Source organism: Eubalaena glacialis, chromosome 11 (assembly GCF_028564815.1).
Source record: "Eubalaena glacialis isolate mEubGla1 chromosome 11, mEubGla1.1.hap2.+ XY, whole genome shotgun sequence".
NCBI classification, from domain to species: Eukaryota; Metazoa; Chordata; class Mammalia; order Artiodactyla; family Balaenidae; genus Eubalaena; species Eubalaena glacialis.
This window is the reverse complement of record NC_083726.1, coordinates 4332460-4349595: the sequence shown is the minus strand read 5'-3', so window position 1 is coordinate 4349595 and position 17136 is coordinate 4332460. Positions and strand designations below refer to the sequence as shown.

At 56.3% G+C, this 17136-nt stretch overlaps 1 protein-coding gene across 2 annotated transcripts in view; it reads left to right on the top strand.

The window, feature by feature from the left end:
• FBLN1 (fibulin 1) overlaps window positions 1–17136 on the top strand; it is an 80604-nt gene that overhangs the window by 38022 nt on the left and 25446 nt on the right. The window contains exons 10-15 of one of the 2 annotated variants that reach the window (XM_061204251.1): window positions 260–388; window positions 1174–1299; window positions 3767–3886; window positions 4769–4900; window positions 6684–6807; window positions 13736–14186. In XM_061204251.1, the coding sequence (XP_061060234.1) occupies window positions 260–388; window positions 1174–1299; window positions 3767–3886; window positions 4769–4900; window positions 6684–6807; window positions 13736–14090 (986 nt within the window). In that variant the 3' untranslated portion in view covers window positions 14091–14186. Of the gene's footprint in view, window positions 1–259; window positions 389–1173; window positions 1300–3766; window positions 3887–4768; window positions 4901–6683; window positions 6808–13735; window positions 14187–17136 lie in introns of those variants that run through there. The other variant, XM_061204250.1, reaches the window with a different exon arrangement.

Here is a 17136-nt window from a genome sequence, read left to right as displayed (position 1 = left end):
TCCTGCCTTAACTAGGGTCACTGCTGGCCCACAGGAGCAGGAGTCCCCCAAGGGTAGAGGCTGCGTCTGGGTCAGCTATCTTGCCAGCATGGAGTTGGCACATAGTAGGTGCTCTATGAAAACGGGTTAAGAATTAAACGATGCCACTTTGTCAATTACGTTTTAGTTGGCTCCTTCCTTGCCTTCCTTTCTGATCATCTTAGGGCAAAAAATCCCCGACACACTAAAGGTTTTTCACCATGTCTTTCTCTTTTGCAAGATGTGGATGAGTGCTCGCCTCCCTCTGAGCCCTGTGGGCCGGGGCATCTCTGTGTGAACTCCCCTGGAAGTTTCCGCTGCGAGTGCAAGGCCGGCTACTACTTTGACGGCATCAGCAGAACGTGTGTGGGTACGTGGGTGTCCCTGCAGGGGGCCCTGCCAGATGACATCAAGGAGAACCCAGTCTGGGGCACCCTGGAGTGACCGTGTTCTACTCCTCACCTCTGAAAATCCCAAGTGCAGGCAGCCCCAGAGAAGAGACCCCGATCGGGAGACCCCCATTCTAGTTCCGGCTCTGCTGCTGCCAGTCATGTGGCTCCTGGGGAGGCCCTCCTGGGCATGAGCCAGATTCCTTACCTGTAGAACAGGTGCTCTGCTTGCCCTAGGACCTCTGAGTGTTTATGAGGCTCCAGCCAGCTCTACAAATGCCCCAAAGTCTTAGTGATTTCCCAGAGATTCCTGCTGACCTGCAGGGCTGCAGGGCCCAGAGCCGTGTGCTCGCCCAGGGCAGTGAGAACCCAAGACGGCATGGTGGCCCGAACACCAGGGGCTAGGACAGGTCCTGCTGGTGGACGCCAGCCATCCCCAAACCAGGGTGCTCAGGGGAGCCTGGCACCTGCCCCGCCCAGCCCCACGGCACCTTTGTCAGATCCTGGAGGGCACTCTCTCGGGCTCTGGAGTGGAGGACTGGCGGGTGGGAACGTGCCCAGGTGTGCCTTCGTGGAAGGAGCACAGGGCAGACAGGCGGGGGCCATCCCAGCTCCCCTGCTGACTTCCCGTGTGTTTGGGACAAGTCACTGTTCTTTCTCTTGGAGAGGAAGCCAGGGGAAGTGGGGGACAAAGGTCGTGAGCTGCCACCACGGGCAGCACTGCCCAGGGAGGACGCTGCCTGAGCCACCTCCTGCTCTGTTTCAGACATTAACGAGTGCCGGCGCTACCCTGGGCGCCTGTGTGGCCACAAGTGCGAGAACACGCCTGGTTCCTACTACTGCAGCTGCACCACGGGCTTCCGGCTCTCCTCTGACGGCCGGTCCTGTGAAGGTGAGGGCAGGGCAGGGCGGGGCAGGGTCAGGAGCTCTGTGACTGCATCCGCGCCCCTTCCCTCAAGTTGCCCACCTCCTGGGGAAACCACCACTCTCCCTGCAGCTCCGCACGGGACCGACTCACAATTGTGCCCTAGAGCATATCAAACAACGTATTAGCAGGGGAAGGGCCTCTAAAAGCTTGCTTGTCAGAGATGACTGCCCTCCCCAGTTTCTCCTGGGCCCTGGAGGGGGTGATAACACCTGTGCACATGTGGGGATGGACAAGTTGGCTGCAGAAGCCGTGTGGGAGGTGGCTGAGAGTGTGGGGTTTGGGGGCGTCTGACCCACTGCCTACTCACATGACCCTGGGGAGTGGCTGACCTCACCTGCCTCATTGTCCTCACAGGGGAAATGGGGTTGTTTATGCCAGAGAGAAACAAAAGCTGGACACTTGTTAAAAGTGATAAGACAGATTTTATTTAGACTACTGCAATAGGGGAGAGAGACTTCAGCATAAATTGGTCTCAACTCCACCAAAAAAAAAGGTGCGGGTTTTTTAAATGCTGGGGCCTGCTAAGGAATAGTTCTGAAGGATATTAAGGGTGCTGGTCAGTGGGATTAGGCCAGCTGTGTCTTCTCACTGGCTCTGAGCCTCCTGCAGAGTCTGGGAGACGGGTGCGGGTGGGGCCTCCCCTTGATGACCGCATTTCAAAGACCTGGTTCCCACCTTAAAAGGACCTGGGTTGCAGAAGATACATCTCAAAGGGACAGAAAGAATTTACATCTGCAGGTTTTCTAAAGTAAATGCTTCTAAGAAAAAGGGAGGTCAGGGCCTGTATTCTGGTGTTGGCTGGAATACACAGGAAATTCTTTGGCAGCATCAAGCTTTCCCAGGCAGGCATTTCAAGGGTCATGGTCTTGGGCTAAAGTTTGGTCAGGTCTCTGGGTTGGGGGGCGGGTTGGACCGAGTCATTAGTGTCAAGAGTTTTGGGGTTGTCAGATAACACTGACCCCCTCTGATGGGATGGACTGAAATGAGGAGAGGGCCTGGCACATAGTAGGTGCTCAGTGGATGTCACATCTTCGACGGGAATTAGGTGATGAGGTCAGCAGAAATTGAGAGCTTCTGACCCCCCTCGGCAATCCCTCACATTGCCCATCGAGCTCCCTTCTTTGCAGCGCAGTGCCCAGGGGCAACCTGTAGAGCCACACTCAAGACATGGCAGGTCTTAAATTTCTGGATTAAGAAGGATGATCACAAAAGTCAGATATGCCAGGATGCACCCCAGTGTGTAATTCTCAACCTGGAGCATGGACAGTGTGATGGACTCCTGGGTCCGAAGCTTCTCCTGAGATTCTGGGATTTGTCCCCAAAAACCAGACCCAACACACACATGTAATGGCAAGGAGCAAGATTCATGCATGGTGGTTCCTCGGGCCTGGGTTCGCATCCCAGCTCTGTCACATTTACGGCCTTGAAGGAGTAACTCAGCATTTCTGGGCCTCAGTGTCCTCATCTGTAAAAGGGGGATAGTAGGACCCACCTTGTAGGGGGTCGTGAGGGTGAATCAAGATGAAGCCTGTCAAGGGTTTGTCACGGTGCCCAGCGTGAGATGACACACTTGTGATATGGAGACTGCTTGTATCATTGTTATTATCATTCGTGGCTAGTGCTGTCCCTGGTCACTCCTAAACGGCTGAATAGTAGGTATTCATATCTATGTTAGCGGACAGTATTGTGGACACAAAACCAGGGCCTGGCCAGCCTTGCAGTATTATTCCACTAAGCACTTATAAAGCACCCGCCGCCCCAGATGTGTAGCAATAACATGGTTCCTGCCTTCAGGGAGTGTCTCTAGGATGTAAGAAACCACACTGAGCAGAGGTGAGCAAGTGAACAGGTGGCAGCCAGGCCAGGCGTGTGGGGCTGCAGGGATGAGACTCGGGGTGAGAGGCTAACGGACATTCTCGGCTGCTCACCCCTCCTGCCCTGCTAAGAATTAGCAGTAAACAAAAATGAGGAGGGACTTCTAGGTCAGAGGTTGGCAAACTGTTTTCTAAAAGCCACGTAGTAAATATTTTAGGCTTTGCCAGCTACATCTCTTTTGCGACTATTCAACTCTGCCCTTGTAATGCACAAGCAGCCATGGACCATAGTAAATGAATAAGCGGGGCCACGTACCAATAAAACTTTATTTGCAAACACAAGTGGTGGGCCAGAAGTTCACTGATCTCTGCTCTAGGCAAAGGGAACAGAGGAGCAAGAGCCCAGAGTCAGTCTGGCTTGAAGCAGGCGGTGGGTGTGGGGAGATGCCAGATCCTCCAGCCGTGAGGGGCTGGAGTGGGACCTCTCTCCCTTGGGGCAACTCCAGGCAGGTCCCTGGCCCTACACGTGGTAACCTCTGCCTCTGTGTGTGTGTTAACTTGAGGGAGGTCATGGCCCCGCCAGCACTGAGCGGCGACCCGGGGACCCTCTCTTTCAGACGTGAATGAGTGTAGCAGCAGCCCCTGCAGCCAGGAGTGCGCCAACGTCTACGGTTCCTACCAGTGTTACTGCCGGCGAGGCTACCAGCTCAGTGACGTGGACGGGGTCACCTGCGAAGGTGAGGGCTCCCCCCTCGGCTGAGGGCAAAAGCACCCCTCCCCTGATCCCCGTCCCCCATCTCCTTCTGGCTGCCGGGTGGTTTTTTTTTTTCCCTCTAACTGAGATTTATTTGGATGCACTGTACCCATCCCATCGTTGAGAGTGAAGTTTGTAAAGGTGCAAAGCCACTCACAGATTTTTCTTTAGTAAAATGAAACATGACAGTGGGGATCGCCATGTGTGCCGGGACCTTGAGCAGGGCAGTGGTGGGTGAGGAATGGGTGAGGAGGGGGCTCAGGGGCCGCCCACGTCCCTGACTCGCAGCTCTGCCTCTGGCCTTTTAAAAGCCCCTCCCTGGGCCTGGACCATCCTCTCTGTAACATGGGGGTTAAACCCACACACACCAGGTTGTCAAAGGATGAATCCAAATGATGACTCAAAAGCACTTCATATGTGCCTGGCACAATGTAGGTGCTCAAAGGACGACTCTTGTTAAGATTATTACTGTTTCTATATAAGGTGTGTTTGTTATTAGCACATTTATAATAATCAGCATTAGGATATAGCCAGCCAGGGCACCACTACGTGTGTCATTCTGAAGCCTTGGGCACCGCCCCCCGCCACCGGTTCCTCAGTCTCCCTCCTCCCCTTCCACGTGCACACTTCACACCATGAACTTGCTGTGTGGCCCTAGGCTAGGCTCTTACCCTCTCTGGGCTTCAGTTTCCCCTTCTGGCGTGATGGTCTCTGAGGCCGCCCCAGCCGCAGCACTTTGAGGCCCCCCGCGCCGTGTCCGGCTTGTCCCGTGCGGCTGCCCTCCAGGCCGCAGCTCAGCCCACCACGGGGGGTGTAGCCCAGCCGGGGTCCGCACAGACGCTGAGGGTGGGCTTTGCCGTCGCAGACATCGACGAGTGCGCCCTGCCCACCGGGGGCCACATCTGCTCCTACCGCTGCCTCAACACCCCTGGAAGCTTCCAGTGCAGCTGCCCCTCGACCGGATACAGGCTGGCTCCCAACGGCCGCAACTGCCAAGGTGAGCGGGGTGGCACTCCGGGGTGTCTCAGGCCGGCTTGGGACTCTGCGGTGTTGGGGGGCTGAGGCCTGGCAGCCACACCACAGACGGGGTGCGTTCGGAGAGGGAACAGCTCTGCATCCTGGGTGTGTCCTGGGTTCCACGGGCACCCTGGTCTCCCATACCCGGGCACACTTGTCCGCCGGGGGTTCTGAGCCTCCCACCCTGCCCTGGGCAGCCCCAAGAGGGCCCGAAGTGGGACTGACAGCCTTTAGGAAGATGCCCACCATGGAGGACACAGGACGTCAGTGCCCGGAAGACCCCATAGCATAGCACTGCCGTTTAGTCTTTCGTTCAGTCACTCGACAAACCCAGGCCCTGCTGGGTGTTAAGGGCAGAGCAGTGGGCAGATGGCACAGGCCTCTGTCCCGGGGTGCCGACCCCCACTTGGCGAGAGGATGGGCCTGGTCAGGGTGTGTGACGACCCAGAGGTCTCTGTATTTAGGGACACTATGGCTGGAGGGTGCCGCGGGGGCCCGGGGGGTCGGCTAAACGAGGGGCGAGCGGCGTCCATCCTGTTGTACTAGGCTCCCATTTCTAAGAACGCTCCAGGGGTCATCAGCGTCCTGTAACCGTCCGTTTGGTTCCTGAGGGGGGTGCTAAGTAGATGTTTGTGAAGGAGCGACCCTGGAACGGGCGCGTGGGCCTCACCTCCGGGAATGGCCGCAGAAGCTGAGTCAGAAGTTGGCCCTGTCCGGCCCCTCCTGATGAGTCCCCACGTGGGGCTGGTGGCCCAGAGGCTCTGGGGGGCCCGGGTCCTGCAGATGTCCTTTCTGGTCATGAAGAAGGGTTTGAAGACTTTGATCAGAGGCGGGCAGGAGCTGTGGCGTTTCCTGGGAGGGACCCGCTCAGCGCGTCCAGAGCTCCGGATGGAAGTTGCTCTGTTTTCACATTTCTGACGAAGCAGATGACCTGGCCAGGCGCCCTCACCGCAGGCTGGGGTCCTGCCAGACACAGTGAAAACACATTCCTGAGCCTCAGCCTTTGGGGAGTGCTGTTTTTGCCACCAATGGTCAGGATTTGGCATCTCTTAACAGATGCCTCTGGCACGGTGACATCCCCTGGGCCCACCATTTGGCTGCTCCGGTCAGTTGTGGGAAGGGGACGGCTCCCCATGTCCAGGGTGACCTCGTGACATGCCCCAGGCCGGGTTCCGGTCCAGTCCAGATAGTCACTGACTTTGGACCCTGGGCCCAGCATAGAATCCCTTTAAGCCTCAGTTTCCTCGTCTGTAATGTGGGGGCTAGCGGCTTCTGCTCATTCCCTCCTAGGATGTTACTAGTGGCACGTGAGGTAAGGCTGATGCAACTCGGGAGCCTCAGAGAGGCACTGGCTGCCTGGGTTCAAAGCTCGACTCCGCCACTTACAAAATGTGTGACCTTAGCCCAGTCACTTAACCCCTATGACTCTTCCCTAAAATGAGGATAATAACAGTACTTGCCTCATTTAATTATAATGAGAAGCAGGTGTTTGCTGCAAAACACTTTAAGGGCTGTCATATAGTGTTTGCCATTATCATTATTATGCTTACTCCTGGGATTGTGAATAATAGGTATGTTAAATATAATCTCCTATAAGTAAAAACACTGGCACAGGGCTCTGCTCCAGAGAGCAGCCAATGGAGGGCAAGGATGGCCTGATCCCCCCTGACCCTGGTTGATGGGAGGCCTGGGCACCCCTGTCTGTGGATGGGGACGGCTGGGGGGCCTTGGCCTTCACCGTGCTGCCTTGGGATCTCCTGCAGACATTGATGAGTGTGTGACCGGCATCCACAACTGCTCCATCAACGAGACCTGCTTCAACATCCAGGGCGGCTTCCGCTGCCTGGCCTTCGAGTGTCCCGAGAACTACCGCCGCTCCGCAGACACGTAAGTCCCTCGGTCCCCGCGATTGTCTGTCTGTGTTGGCTTTCCTGGGGGCCCGGCTCCCGGCCTGGGCGGGTAGTTAATGAGCCGTGCCCTCCCACGTGGGTCTTGGGAAACTCAAGGATCCCTGGTTCTCAGGCACCTAAATGCCAATGAGACTGGTTGCAGAAAGTGATGGTAGTGACCTCATATGGGCTCAAGGTCGGCAGGCCTGCTCCCAGACTCGCCTGTGCGTGGAGCCAGGGAGAAACCCCGGCCCTCTCGGTCCCCAGGGTGAAGGCTTGGGCAAGGGACATTTCTCTGGGCCTCAGTTTCCTCATCTGTGACATGCAGATGGCAGAACCTGCTGACTCAGATAAAGGTAGCAATGACTCTGGGTGAGCCGACGTGACTTGTTGGGGTGTCATTGTTAGATGACCCCACCTGAAAGCCAGACTCTCTTCAGCCCAGTGACGGCGTGGGAACAGCACGAAAGGTTCTGTGTCCTCAGCTTGAAGCTGTGTGTCCATATGTCACTGTACGCTCACTCACTCTCAGGCCACCGGGATATATCCTGCTGGGGTGTCCAGGAGCCCTGTTCTTCAGGGAGCAGTGAGGACCCTCTGATCTCGCCGCACATGACCCCATCCCTTATTTTATCAGATGGGACTCCTTTCGTGCCCCTGGCAGTTGTTTAAGGAAAAGCTCCACAGTGCGAGCCAATCTCAGGAGCGTGGATGCGTGACCCCTTCCCTCCAGCCCCGGGAGGTGCTCAAAGCCAGCACACAGCCAGGCTGCCTGGGAGACTCGGCCTCTTGGCCTTGGCCCTGGTCAGTGCCATCTTGGGTGGGGTCCCAGGCCCCAGCGTCCACTTGCTGTTCTGGCCCCGCCTCCTGCTGGCCAAATGCCAGAGCAGGAGACGCTCAGACGGCTCCAGTGTTCTCCCCAGTGTTCTTCCCGGCATTGGGGGTGTTCATCCCCCGGCCTTGCCGCTCCTGCCCCCCGCAGGTCCTCTCAGTTTCCCCAGCGGGCGTGCTTGCCAGGTAGGGAGAAGCCACTCCAGAACTGGGTTTGCCAGCATTCCAAAGAGCCTGTGGGTTATGCAACAGCTAAGTGGGCAGTGTCGGTGCTCCCCTGAGCCGTGAAGAAAGATCCGTATCCTTAATTTGAGGCTGCACTGCTGTCTGTCTGCATTCCCTCACTCCCAGGCCCTTGTCTGTGTCTGGGTCTGAGGATTCTGGAAGACTGGCTGATTGCTCTCCATGTATAACTCACACACGATCACGAAAGCAAAAGGGGCGGAGGCTGCCCTGTGCAGGGTCTTCACGCCTCCTAAGCTGCGGGTGGGCAGGCCGGCAGGCTAGCGTCGTGTCCTGAGGTTGTGGCTGAAGTTGCCCCCTGCCCCCCACCGCGCTGATGCTTGTTGTGGAATCCTTTGCCGCCCCACAGTGCCGGCGAAAGTCATTTACTTGTTTGGGGAATGTTCTCCGTGAGCCTGTGCAGGCACCTGGGCAGACAGTGGGCCCACAAAGGCCCCCCATCCCCTGCTCTGAGCCCCCGAGGAGCACATGCAGAACGGCAGTGGGCAGAGTGCAGGGGTACTGAGACCAAGGAGGGCCCCCCGGCTCCGGCGGGGAGCACGGTAGGCAGGGGGGCCTGGAGTTGGCGATGCTTGAGTGAAGGGGGAAGGAGGGGCCGAGTTAGGCAGAGGGAGAGGGAGCGAAGGGTGGGATTGGAGCGGGGCTGCATTAAAGGGGAACAGAGGAGTCCTGGCCGTGAATATGGGGTATTCAGCGAGGAAGCACGTTCTGCTGACCGAGGGACTGATGCTCCAGGGCCTGGTCTGTCTCCATCCCATGGGTTCCTCAGCCTGCCCCCCAGGGGATGATAAAGAGGGGGCTCCGTCATTCTCTGTATTAAAAGGGCAGGAAGTGAGCCCCTACCCGCAGTCAAGGTGAGAGGGGGAGGATGAGGCACCAGGCAGCCCCTCCAGGGAAGACTGTGGCCCCATTGACCAGCATGCCGCTCACCAGCGCCACCCAGCGGCCGGAGCAGAGGCTGGGAGGCGAGTGGAGCTGGGAAAAGGTGTGGTCCCCGCCCTGAGGGTCCTGACTGAGCCCCTGTGGCTGTTCTCGGGCCTCATGGAGATGCTGTCTGGCATTGAGATGAACGATCTGGCTTTGGTGTCCGGCTCGCTCAGGTTTGCCTCCTAAGCTCAGTCCGTTCCAGGCCCCTTGACCTTGACCATGACCAGGTCCCGTGAGCTTCTTGCTGTAAAGGAGGCGGTGATATCGCCCTCCTGGGTTCCTGTAGGGTGACCTGCGATTGTGGGGCTGAGCCACCTCCATACCGCTTGCCCTGAGTTCAGCCCTGGGGGGTGTGGATAGGCGCCCCAAGGCGTGTTTTACTGCCAGTATTTATGGATGGAGGGAAGGTGGGCCCTGGTGTCCAGGTTGGGGCATGGCCTGGGAGGCTGCCCGGAGGAAGAAGGAACCAGGGCTGGGTCCCATCCTGGCTTCCCGGCCTGGCTTTCCTGTTCCTTGGTGCCATGACCTTGGGTCTTGGTCACCCAAGGGCCCTTTTTGCCTCTGTAACACAGTGCTGACAATCCCTGCTTGTCAGTGCCTGGAGGATTAATGAGGATTGGCAGTAACGCTCCACGTGCCCAGCCCACGGCCCGCATTGGTGCCCAGACAACAGTGGTGGTGAGGAGGATGACAAATAGCCACCCTGTTCCCGTCCTCAGAATCCAGAGGTTCCTCAGAGCAACTCTGCAGCCCTTGCTCGGCTGCTGCCTGTGTGCCTGTGGGCTGACTGTGTGCCTATGGGCTGACTGTGTGCCTATGGGCTGACTGTGTGACTGGCGGGTCTAGGGTCGCTCAGCCCTTAGATGGGAAAACGAGACATGGGCTCCTGAAGGGCTCTGTGGTCCTGGGGCCCTGCCTGCTGCACATGCGAATCTGTCTAGTTACAATTTCTCCTTTGTTAACCCTGTTGAGGAATCATGGACCAGCCAGGAGCCCAGCGTCAGGCACAGGAAGTGAGGGCCGGGCCTGGAATCCCAGGTTGAGGGGCCATAGGGGGTCTCATCCTGGTTGCCTCGTCCCAGTTGGGGGGGTTACTCTGGGACCACAGGAGCACCGCTAGCTTAGGGTAAGCACGGTGACAGGGCACTGACACGTCATGTAGACCGACGTGGGCAGGACACAGGCCAGAGCTCAAGGTGAGGAGGGGCCGACCCTCTCTCAGCACTGCAGACCCCTCAGACTGGAGTTTTCTACAGCCCTTTTCCTTCTCCACAAAAATCCTCTTAAAGAATTTACTATCTGACCTTCTGAAAGCAATTTGTAAAATTTTAAAAAGCTGCATTAGGAAGGACCCAGTAACTGGCACTTCTGTGGTTAACATTAAGGGAGCTTTTACAGGCAAGATTTGAGTCTCTCTCTCTCTCTGTGTCTCTTTGTCTTTCTGTCTCTGGGCCTCAGCCTTCCCTCTCTCCACACAGCCTCCTTCTGGCCAGTGGTAACTGGAACATGGCCCAGCAGGCTGGGCCGCAAACCACAGGGCTGGGCCTCACGGACTGACCGGGCTGTTAAGATCCCGAGCACACAATTCCCTCCTCCCCACGGGAGGAACGTTCAGTGTCCCAGAGCCTGGGGTGGGGCCGAAAACATCCTCTTTACCCCCTCGGCGGGGCAGACCCCTGAGACCTGGGGTCTCGGAAGCCAGAGCGAGGCTGGGCAGCCTTGGTTGGCACAGCTGTTCGGCCCCAGGCGGTAATGCGGGTGGACAGAGCGGGTGGAGCCCTGCCCCGGCCGGTTCCTGGGGCTTGTGTCCAGAATGACAGGAGCCTGAAAGTCAGGGAAGTGCCAGCAGGGATGGCTGCATCAGACAGCCTGGGGGGCGGCCAGAATGGCCGTGCCTCCCAAGAGAAGGGACTGGCCTTGAGGACCTTTTTTCTCTGGTGTGTGGTGGCCTTCAGTAATTGCATTTTCATGGAACTTGGGGTGTCCTGATCAAATTCGTTGAACTGAAAAATCGGGGCACATTGTTCTCTCATGCGGGTCGAGATGGAAACCAAGGTGCGTGGTCCCGGGGGTCCGGGCCTCCTCTGCTCCGTAATAGATGCAGTGGCGACGGCCCCTCCTCTGTCTAGACACACCGGCTAACAAAGACTTTGCTGCCGTCCCCAGGCTGACAGGCAGTTTGCCAGAGGCAGTTGTTATGCTTTCTGAGATGTTTCGACAAGTATGGGGGAGAGCAGGATAGGATAATTGATGTTGGAACTGACCAGGAAAATCAGGCCCGTATTTACTCGTGTGCAGGTAGAAAGCATGTAGGTGTCGAGTTGGTACTGGAGATGAAGCCAGAGAGCCACAGCCCCACCCTTGGGAAGCAAGCGGTCTGAAATGAGCCAGGCCCAGAAAGGCCCAGAGTGAGGAAGGGCTTGGGGGCTCCGCTTGGTGACCCTGTGGGGTTGGGGGTGGGTGGAGACCACTGAGGAGGAAGGAGTATCCAGCTCTCTGGTGTGTGATGCCAGAACTTCATGCACACCTCATGTTCCCTGCCTTCCACCCATGCCGGCTTAATCCTCTGGCGAATCAAAATCCTGGCCTTGGATGTGGGAAACGTGGGAAAACTTAACGCACATGAAGGAGACCCTGGCGCCACCTGCTGGCCAGATCCACCAGGCCCTTCCTGAAACAGCTGGGGCGTGTGTGTGTGTTTGTGTGTGTGTATGTGTGTGTGTGTGTGTGTGTGTGTACACACAGGCTTTGAAGTGAGACAGGCCCACTTTGCTTCTGGCATTTAGTAGAGACTGTGGAGTCGTGGACAAATTACATGTCCTCACTGAGCTTCGTCAGTAGAGTAAGGAGAACCGAGTGGGACAGTGAGGTGAGCTTGGGGAAGCAGAAACCCCAGTGTACCCAGCACGAGGCCAGGCCCCGTCCCTCGGTTTCTCCACAGTCACCTGGCGCACTCCCATCTGGCCTGGACCTGGGTGTCTCTGGCGGGGGGGCTGCCCCTCAGCAGCACGCATGCCCGCCTTCTTTCCTGCCTCTCCCCTCTGCCTCTGAGCCCCCTCCCATGCAGGACCGTCCTCTTCAGTGTTCCTGATCCTCACCCACCTTTACTAGCCTGGAGCTCATTCCCAGGGCTGCCCTTTCTAAGAGCTCAGAGTGGTAAATGGCCAACTGAAAGAAAGGATTTTACATCCTGGACATAGGATGTAAAAAGAGACAGCGCTCACAATAAATGCCAAGTCTAAATAAGTCCTAGTCACCTAACGAGAGGCATGAAAACTAAAAAAGTTGAAATGGAGGCATGATAGAAGACTAGGACAGTAGATGCTCGTGGTTGGAGAATCCAGACACAGTCAAGATGGCAGAACTTCCTGGGACATGCTCTGTCAAGTCCCGTAGGGCTCTGCACCTTGGCTCTGCTTCTAAGGCAGTTGCCTTCAGAGTGTGATGGGCCTGGAGTTCAGGAGGCAGAAGATAGGCCCTGTTCTTATCATCTCACAGGAAGTTAGAACCTGTCCCCGTCTTGTCACAGGAAGTTAAAACCTATCCTGATAATCCTGTCATAGGAAGTTAGAACCTGTCCCCATCCTGTCACAGGACGTTAGAACCTGTCCCCGTCCTGTCACAGGACGTTAGAACCTGTCCCCATCCTTGTACAGGAAGTTAGAACCTGTCCCTATGCTGTCACAGGGAGTTAGAACCTGTCCCCATGCTGTCACAGGAAGTTAGATCCTGTCCGCATCCTGTCACAGGACGGTAGAACCTGTCCCCATCCTGTCACAGGAAGTTAGAACCTGTCCCTGTCCTGTCACAGGACGTTAGAACCTGTCTCCATCCTTGTACAGGAAGTTAGAACCTGTCCCCATGCTGTCACAGGAAGTTAGAACCTGTCCCCATCCTGTCACAGGACATTAGAACCTGTCCCCGTCCTATCACAGGACGTTAGAACCTGTCCCCATCCTGTCACAGGACGTTAGAACCTGTCTCCATCCTTGTACAGGAAGTTAGAACCTGTCCCCATGCTGTCACAGGAAGTTAGAACCTGTCCCCATCCTGTCACAGGACGTTAGAACCTGTCCCCATCCTGTCACAGGAAGTTAGAACCTGTCCCCGTCCTGTCACAGGACGTTAGAACCTGTCCCTGTCCTGTCACAGGAAGTTAGATCCTGTCCCCGTCCTGTCACAGGACGTTAGAACATCTCTCCATCTCCGTCTCAAGCCCTGGTTGGCCCTGTGGACACAGACGGGGAACTGGGCGTAGAGCACAGGGCTTAGCGAGGGAAGACGGGGAACAGACCTCACTGCCTGAGTGCAGATCTAGCTTCCTCACACACTCTGTGACCTCAGGAAGGCCACTGACCCTTTCAGCCTCAGTTTCCCCATCTGAAAAGTGGCCCTCAGCCCCCATCCCCACGCGGGTGTGATCACACTAGCGAAGGCGTGATGACCAATAGCCGAGCGCTCTGTAGACGGCAGCAGCCGGGCTTGCCGGCGTGCAGACACTCACTTCGGGGGTCGTCTCCGAAACCCACTCAGGAGCGCTGTGTCGCCTTGACCACTGTCTGGGCGAGGAGCCAGGAGCCTGGACGACACTCAGAGGGCAGGGTGTGCCTGGTGAGGACAGCCCGGGGTGGGGCTCTGCCAGTGAGAAGGGGACACACCTCGCTCCAGGCACGACCCTTGACCCCAGCCGCCCAGCGCCCCCTGAGGGTGTTGGAAGAGGCTAGTGCCTGAGCCCGCGGCCCGGAGGTCCCCGGCACCTCCCACAGGTGAGTGAGGGGTGCTCTTCCCGTTGGCTGATTGGCCAGAGGGGCGGCGGGAGGCCCCGCCCAGCGAGCCCCCGCTTCCCCGCCCCCATGCTCTGTTGTTTCTCCGCTTGCTGAATGGGCCCTAACCCTCTTCTTTCTCTCTGTCCACTTTTCTTGCAGCCGCTGCGAGCGCTTGCCTTGCCATGAGAATCAGGAGTGCCCCAAGCTGCCTCTGAGAATAACCTACTACCACCTCTCTTTCCCCACCAACATCCAAGTGCCCGCCGTGGTTTTCCGCATGGGCCCCTCCAGTGCCGTCCCCGGGGACAGCATGCAGCTGGCCATCACCGGCGGCAACGAGGAGGGCTTTTTCACCACCCAGAAGGTGAGCCACCACAGTGGGGTGGTGGCCCTCACCAAGCCCGTCCCCGAGCCCAGGGACTTGCTCCTGACCGTCAGGATGGACCTCTCGCGCCACGGCACCGTCAGCTCCTTTGTGGCCAAGCTTTACATCTTTGTGTCCGCAGAGCTCTGAGCACACGCTTTGGGCCGTGGGGGGCCCCCTCTTGTTGCTTTCCTCACCCTCCCCTCGGGATCCGAATAAAGGTTCAGCGGGCGATCCCACACAGCATGGCTGGCGTGCCTTGGTTTTATTTGGCGCGGTCGGGTGTCTCTGTGCTGCTTGTCCCTGGTGGGGAGGGGGCAGCCGAGCACCGCCTGGCGCCCCCAAGGGTGACCAAGGAGTGTTTTCCGTGAGGAGTGTGCGCCCAGGGGCCCCCGTTGGTGGGGGTCACATTCCACACCGCTGGACCCCAGGCCCGGAGAGAACGAGGCTCGGGTGTTTCATCTGACACGATTCTCTCTCCTCCGCTTGTGTTTATTAGCCCAGAGGACGAGGTGACGAGGTCCCCCAGGGATGATTGACCTCCGTCCCCTCTCACTTCACAGATGTGGAAACTGAGGCCCAGAGAAGGGGAGGGGATTGGCCGAGGTGACGTGGGCCATTTGTGGTAGACCCGGGCCTAGGAGCCAGGTCTACTGGCCCCAGCTTCATTTCCTTACTGTGTCACCAGGAGCTGAGCCTTTAACTGAGGCAAAAAAGCTCTATCATGAGACTCAAACCTCCCTTTCTGTTTGTCTTGATGGGAAGCCCGAACTTGTGGAAAAACACTGAACGCAATCGCAGCGTCTTGGATGCAGCCCTTACCTAAGTGAGGTCGGTTCCCTCCACTAAGGTTCTCAGCTTCGTACCAGGAAGAGGCAAAGGACGGCACGATGAATGTGCTGCTCGTGGGAACCCCTAAGCCAGCGTCAGGTCCTTCATATGCGTTACTTCCCATCCTGTGGGGCAGGTGTTTCATCCCAAGAGAGACTCAGAGGGGGCGAGTGATTTGCCCAAGATCACACAGTGGGTATTGGAACCTCAGTTTGCTGACTACACAGCTTTGACTCTTCCACCATGATCCCAGCCAAGTCCCCAACGTGCCTCTCAAGGCCCTGCATCATTTAGTGCTAATGTCCATCTCCAGCCTGACCTCAAATTGTTCTCCCCTCACTCACCTCCCTGGAGCCACACTGCCCAGCTCTTTGCTGCCTCAGGCCCTTTGCACATGCTTTTGCACCCTTGGCCTGAATGTTGGTTAAACCTCAGCCTATATGTTCCTATCTCAGCTGGGCCTCCCTTGACATCCTTTGGTTATATTCTTCTGTCAGTCTTTCTCATAGACAGAAGAGAATGCTCATCACAGTTTGCAGTTCCTATTTATCTGTTTTACTTTTGTCTTCCCCACCATCCAGAAGTCTCCGTGAAGGCAGGGACCAAGTCTGTCTCATTCAGTGCCGTGTCGCTAGCTCCTGGCAGGGCCTAGCACACAGTAGGTGCTCTACCCCTGTCTGTTGAGGGAATGGATGACTTCCTGCCAACATTGCTTTACATGTCTAGCATTTCTGTGGCTGCTGGCGCTGTTTTCAAACAGAAATGTGAAGGGAAGGCAGAATGTCAAGAGGAATCAAGTAAAGGTTACTGGAGGATCCTAAGGTCCTTCCTACAAGTACATGGAAGGAAAGTGGGGAAGGGGCCCACCTTGCTGTCTAGTGGAGAGGACGGGTATACAGTTAACACTATGCCCAGTGCCCTATGACAGAGGCAGCGGTTAACTCGCCATGGGAACACACGCATGCTCCTAGCCATTCATCTCCAAGCCCCCACTGTCTCCCAGACCCCTCTCTGAGCATCTCTGGTCTGGACTGACTTCCAGTCTCCTATCTTCCAAGCTGAAGCCAGAGGACCTCTCTGAAGGACCAGTCTGGTTATGTCCCTCCCCTCTTTAGAAACTTCTATGATTCTTTCACTAGCAGATGAAGCCCAACTCCCTTGGAATGGCATTCGAGGCCCTGCCTGCTCCAGCCTCTGCCCATCTTTTCAGCTACATCTCCCTCCTGCTCCCCGCTCTAGCTCACCCCCTTGCTTGTGTTCCAGTCACGCAGGGCTCTGGTCCTTCTCTGCATGCACTTTCTCTTGGCTTTAGCATGTGCCATGCCATCCTCCTGCAAACTGCCATTCTCCCTGAAGTCACCTCAGTGAAACCTTTCCTGAATCTGAGCTCTTCTAGCGCTGGCCGTACTCCATCAGAGCAGTTACCCTATAGTTACTTTTTATCGTCCCCACTTCTCTGGGCCTTTTTGAAGGCAGGGATTGTATCTGTGTTCTCTACACTTTCAGAATGTCTGGCCTGTGGAAGGAACTCAGTAAACATCCGAATAAACATATGGATGGATGGATGGATGGATGGATGGATGGATGGATGGATGGATGGATGATGGATGGGTGGATAGTATTTTCAAGGCTTAGTTCAAATATCACCTCTTCTGTGAAATCAGCAAGACACAGCAGGGATTCATCATGTATTCAGTTATTCTTTTATCATGGTCCAGATTATTCAGGCCAGAGAAGCACTTTTCCCATAGGAGTGTTAAGATGGGGGGAAAATTCTCGGGGGCTTTAGAAGCCAGAATCCCCTCTACAACATTCCCACCAACTGACTCTCCAGCTTTGTTTGCACTCGCCCTTGTTTGTGGAACTCCCTGCCTCTTAAGGTGGCCTGTTCCATTTTAGGACACCTCTGATGTTTCTCTGTGTGTACCTGAGTGCACATGTGGGGGATGATATCTGAATTACCTGACTGCTCACCTCCCTGCAGTTCCTTGAGGCAACTTAGCAGTATTCCTGGATCATCCTGCTGAGATCACACAGTGCAGAAAAAACAAACCAAGCCAACCAACCAAACAAACAAAAACACAAGAGTTTTAATGTCCTCCTTGCCATTTACTAGTTCTGTGACCTCGGATAAGTCATTTGCCTTTCAGAGCTTCAAGGCCCACTTCCTGGATTATTTTGAACATTACGTGAAGTTACTTACACACGAGGCAGCGTCTGGCATGTGGTAGGCAGTTAATAAGTGTTGGTTTCTCCACTCATTGGAAGGTACTTGAGTGTTCATTTGGATCTTGATTTAAATGGGGAAAAAAAGTTCAGAGGGTTTGTAGAGCTGCCATCACTTCCGACTCCTGGACCTGCGTGT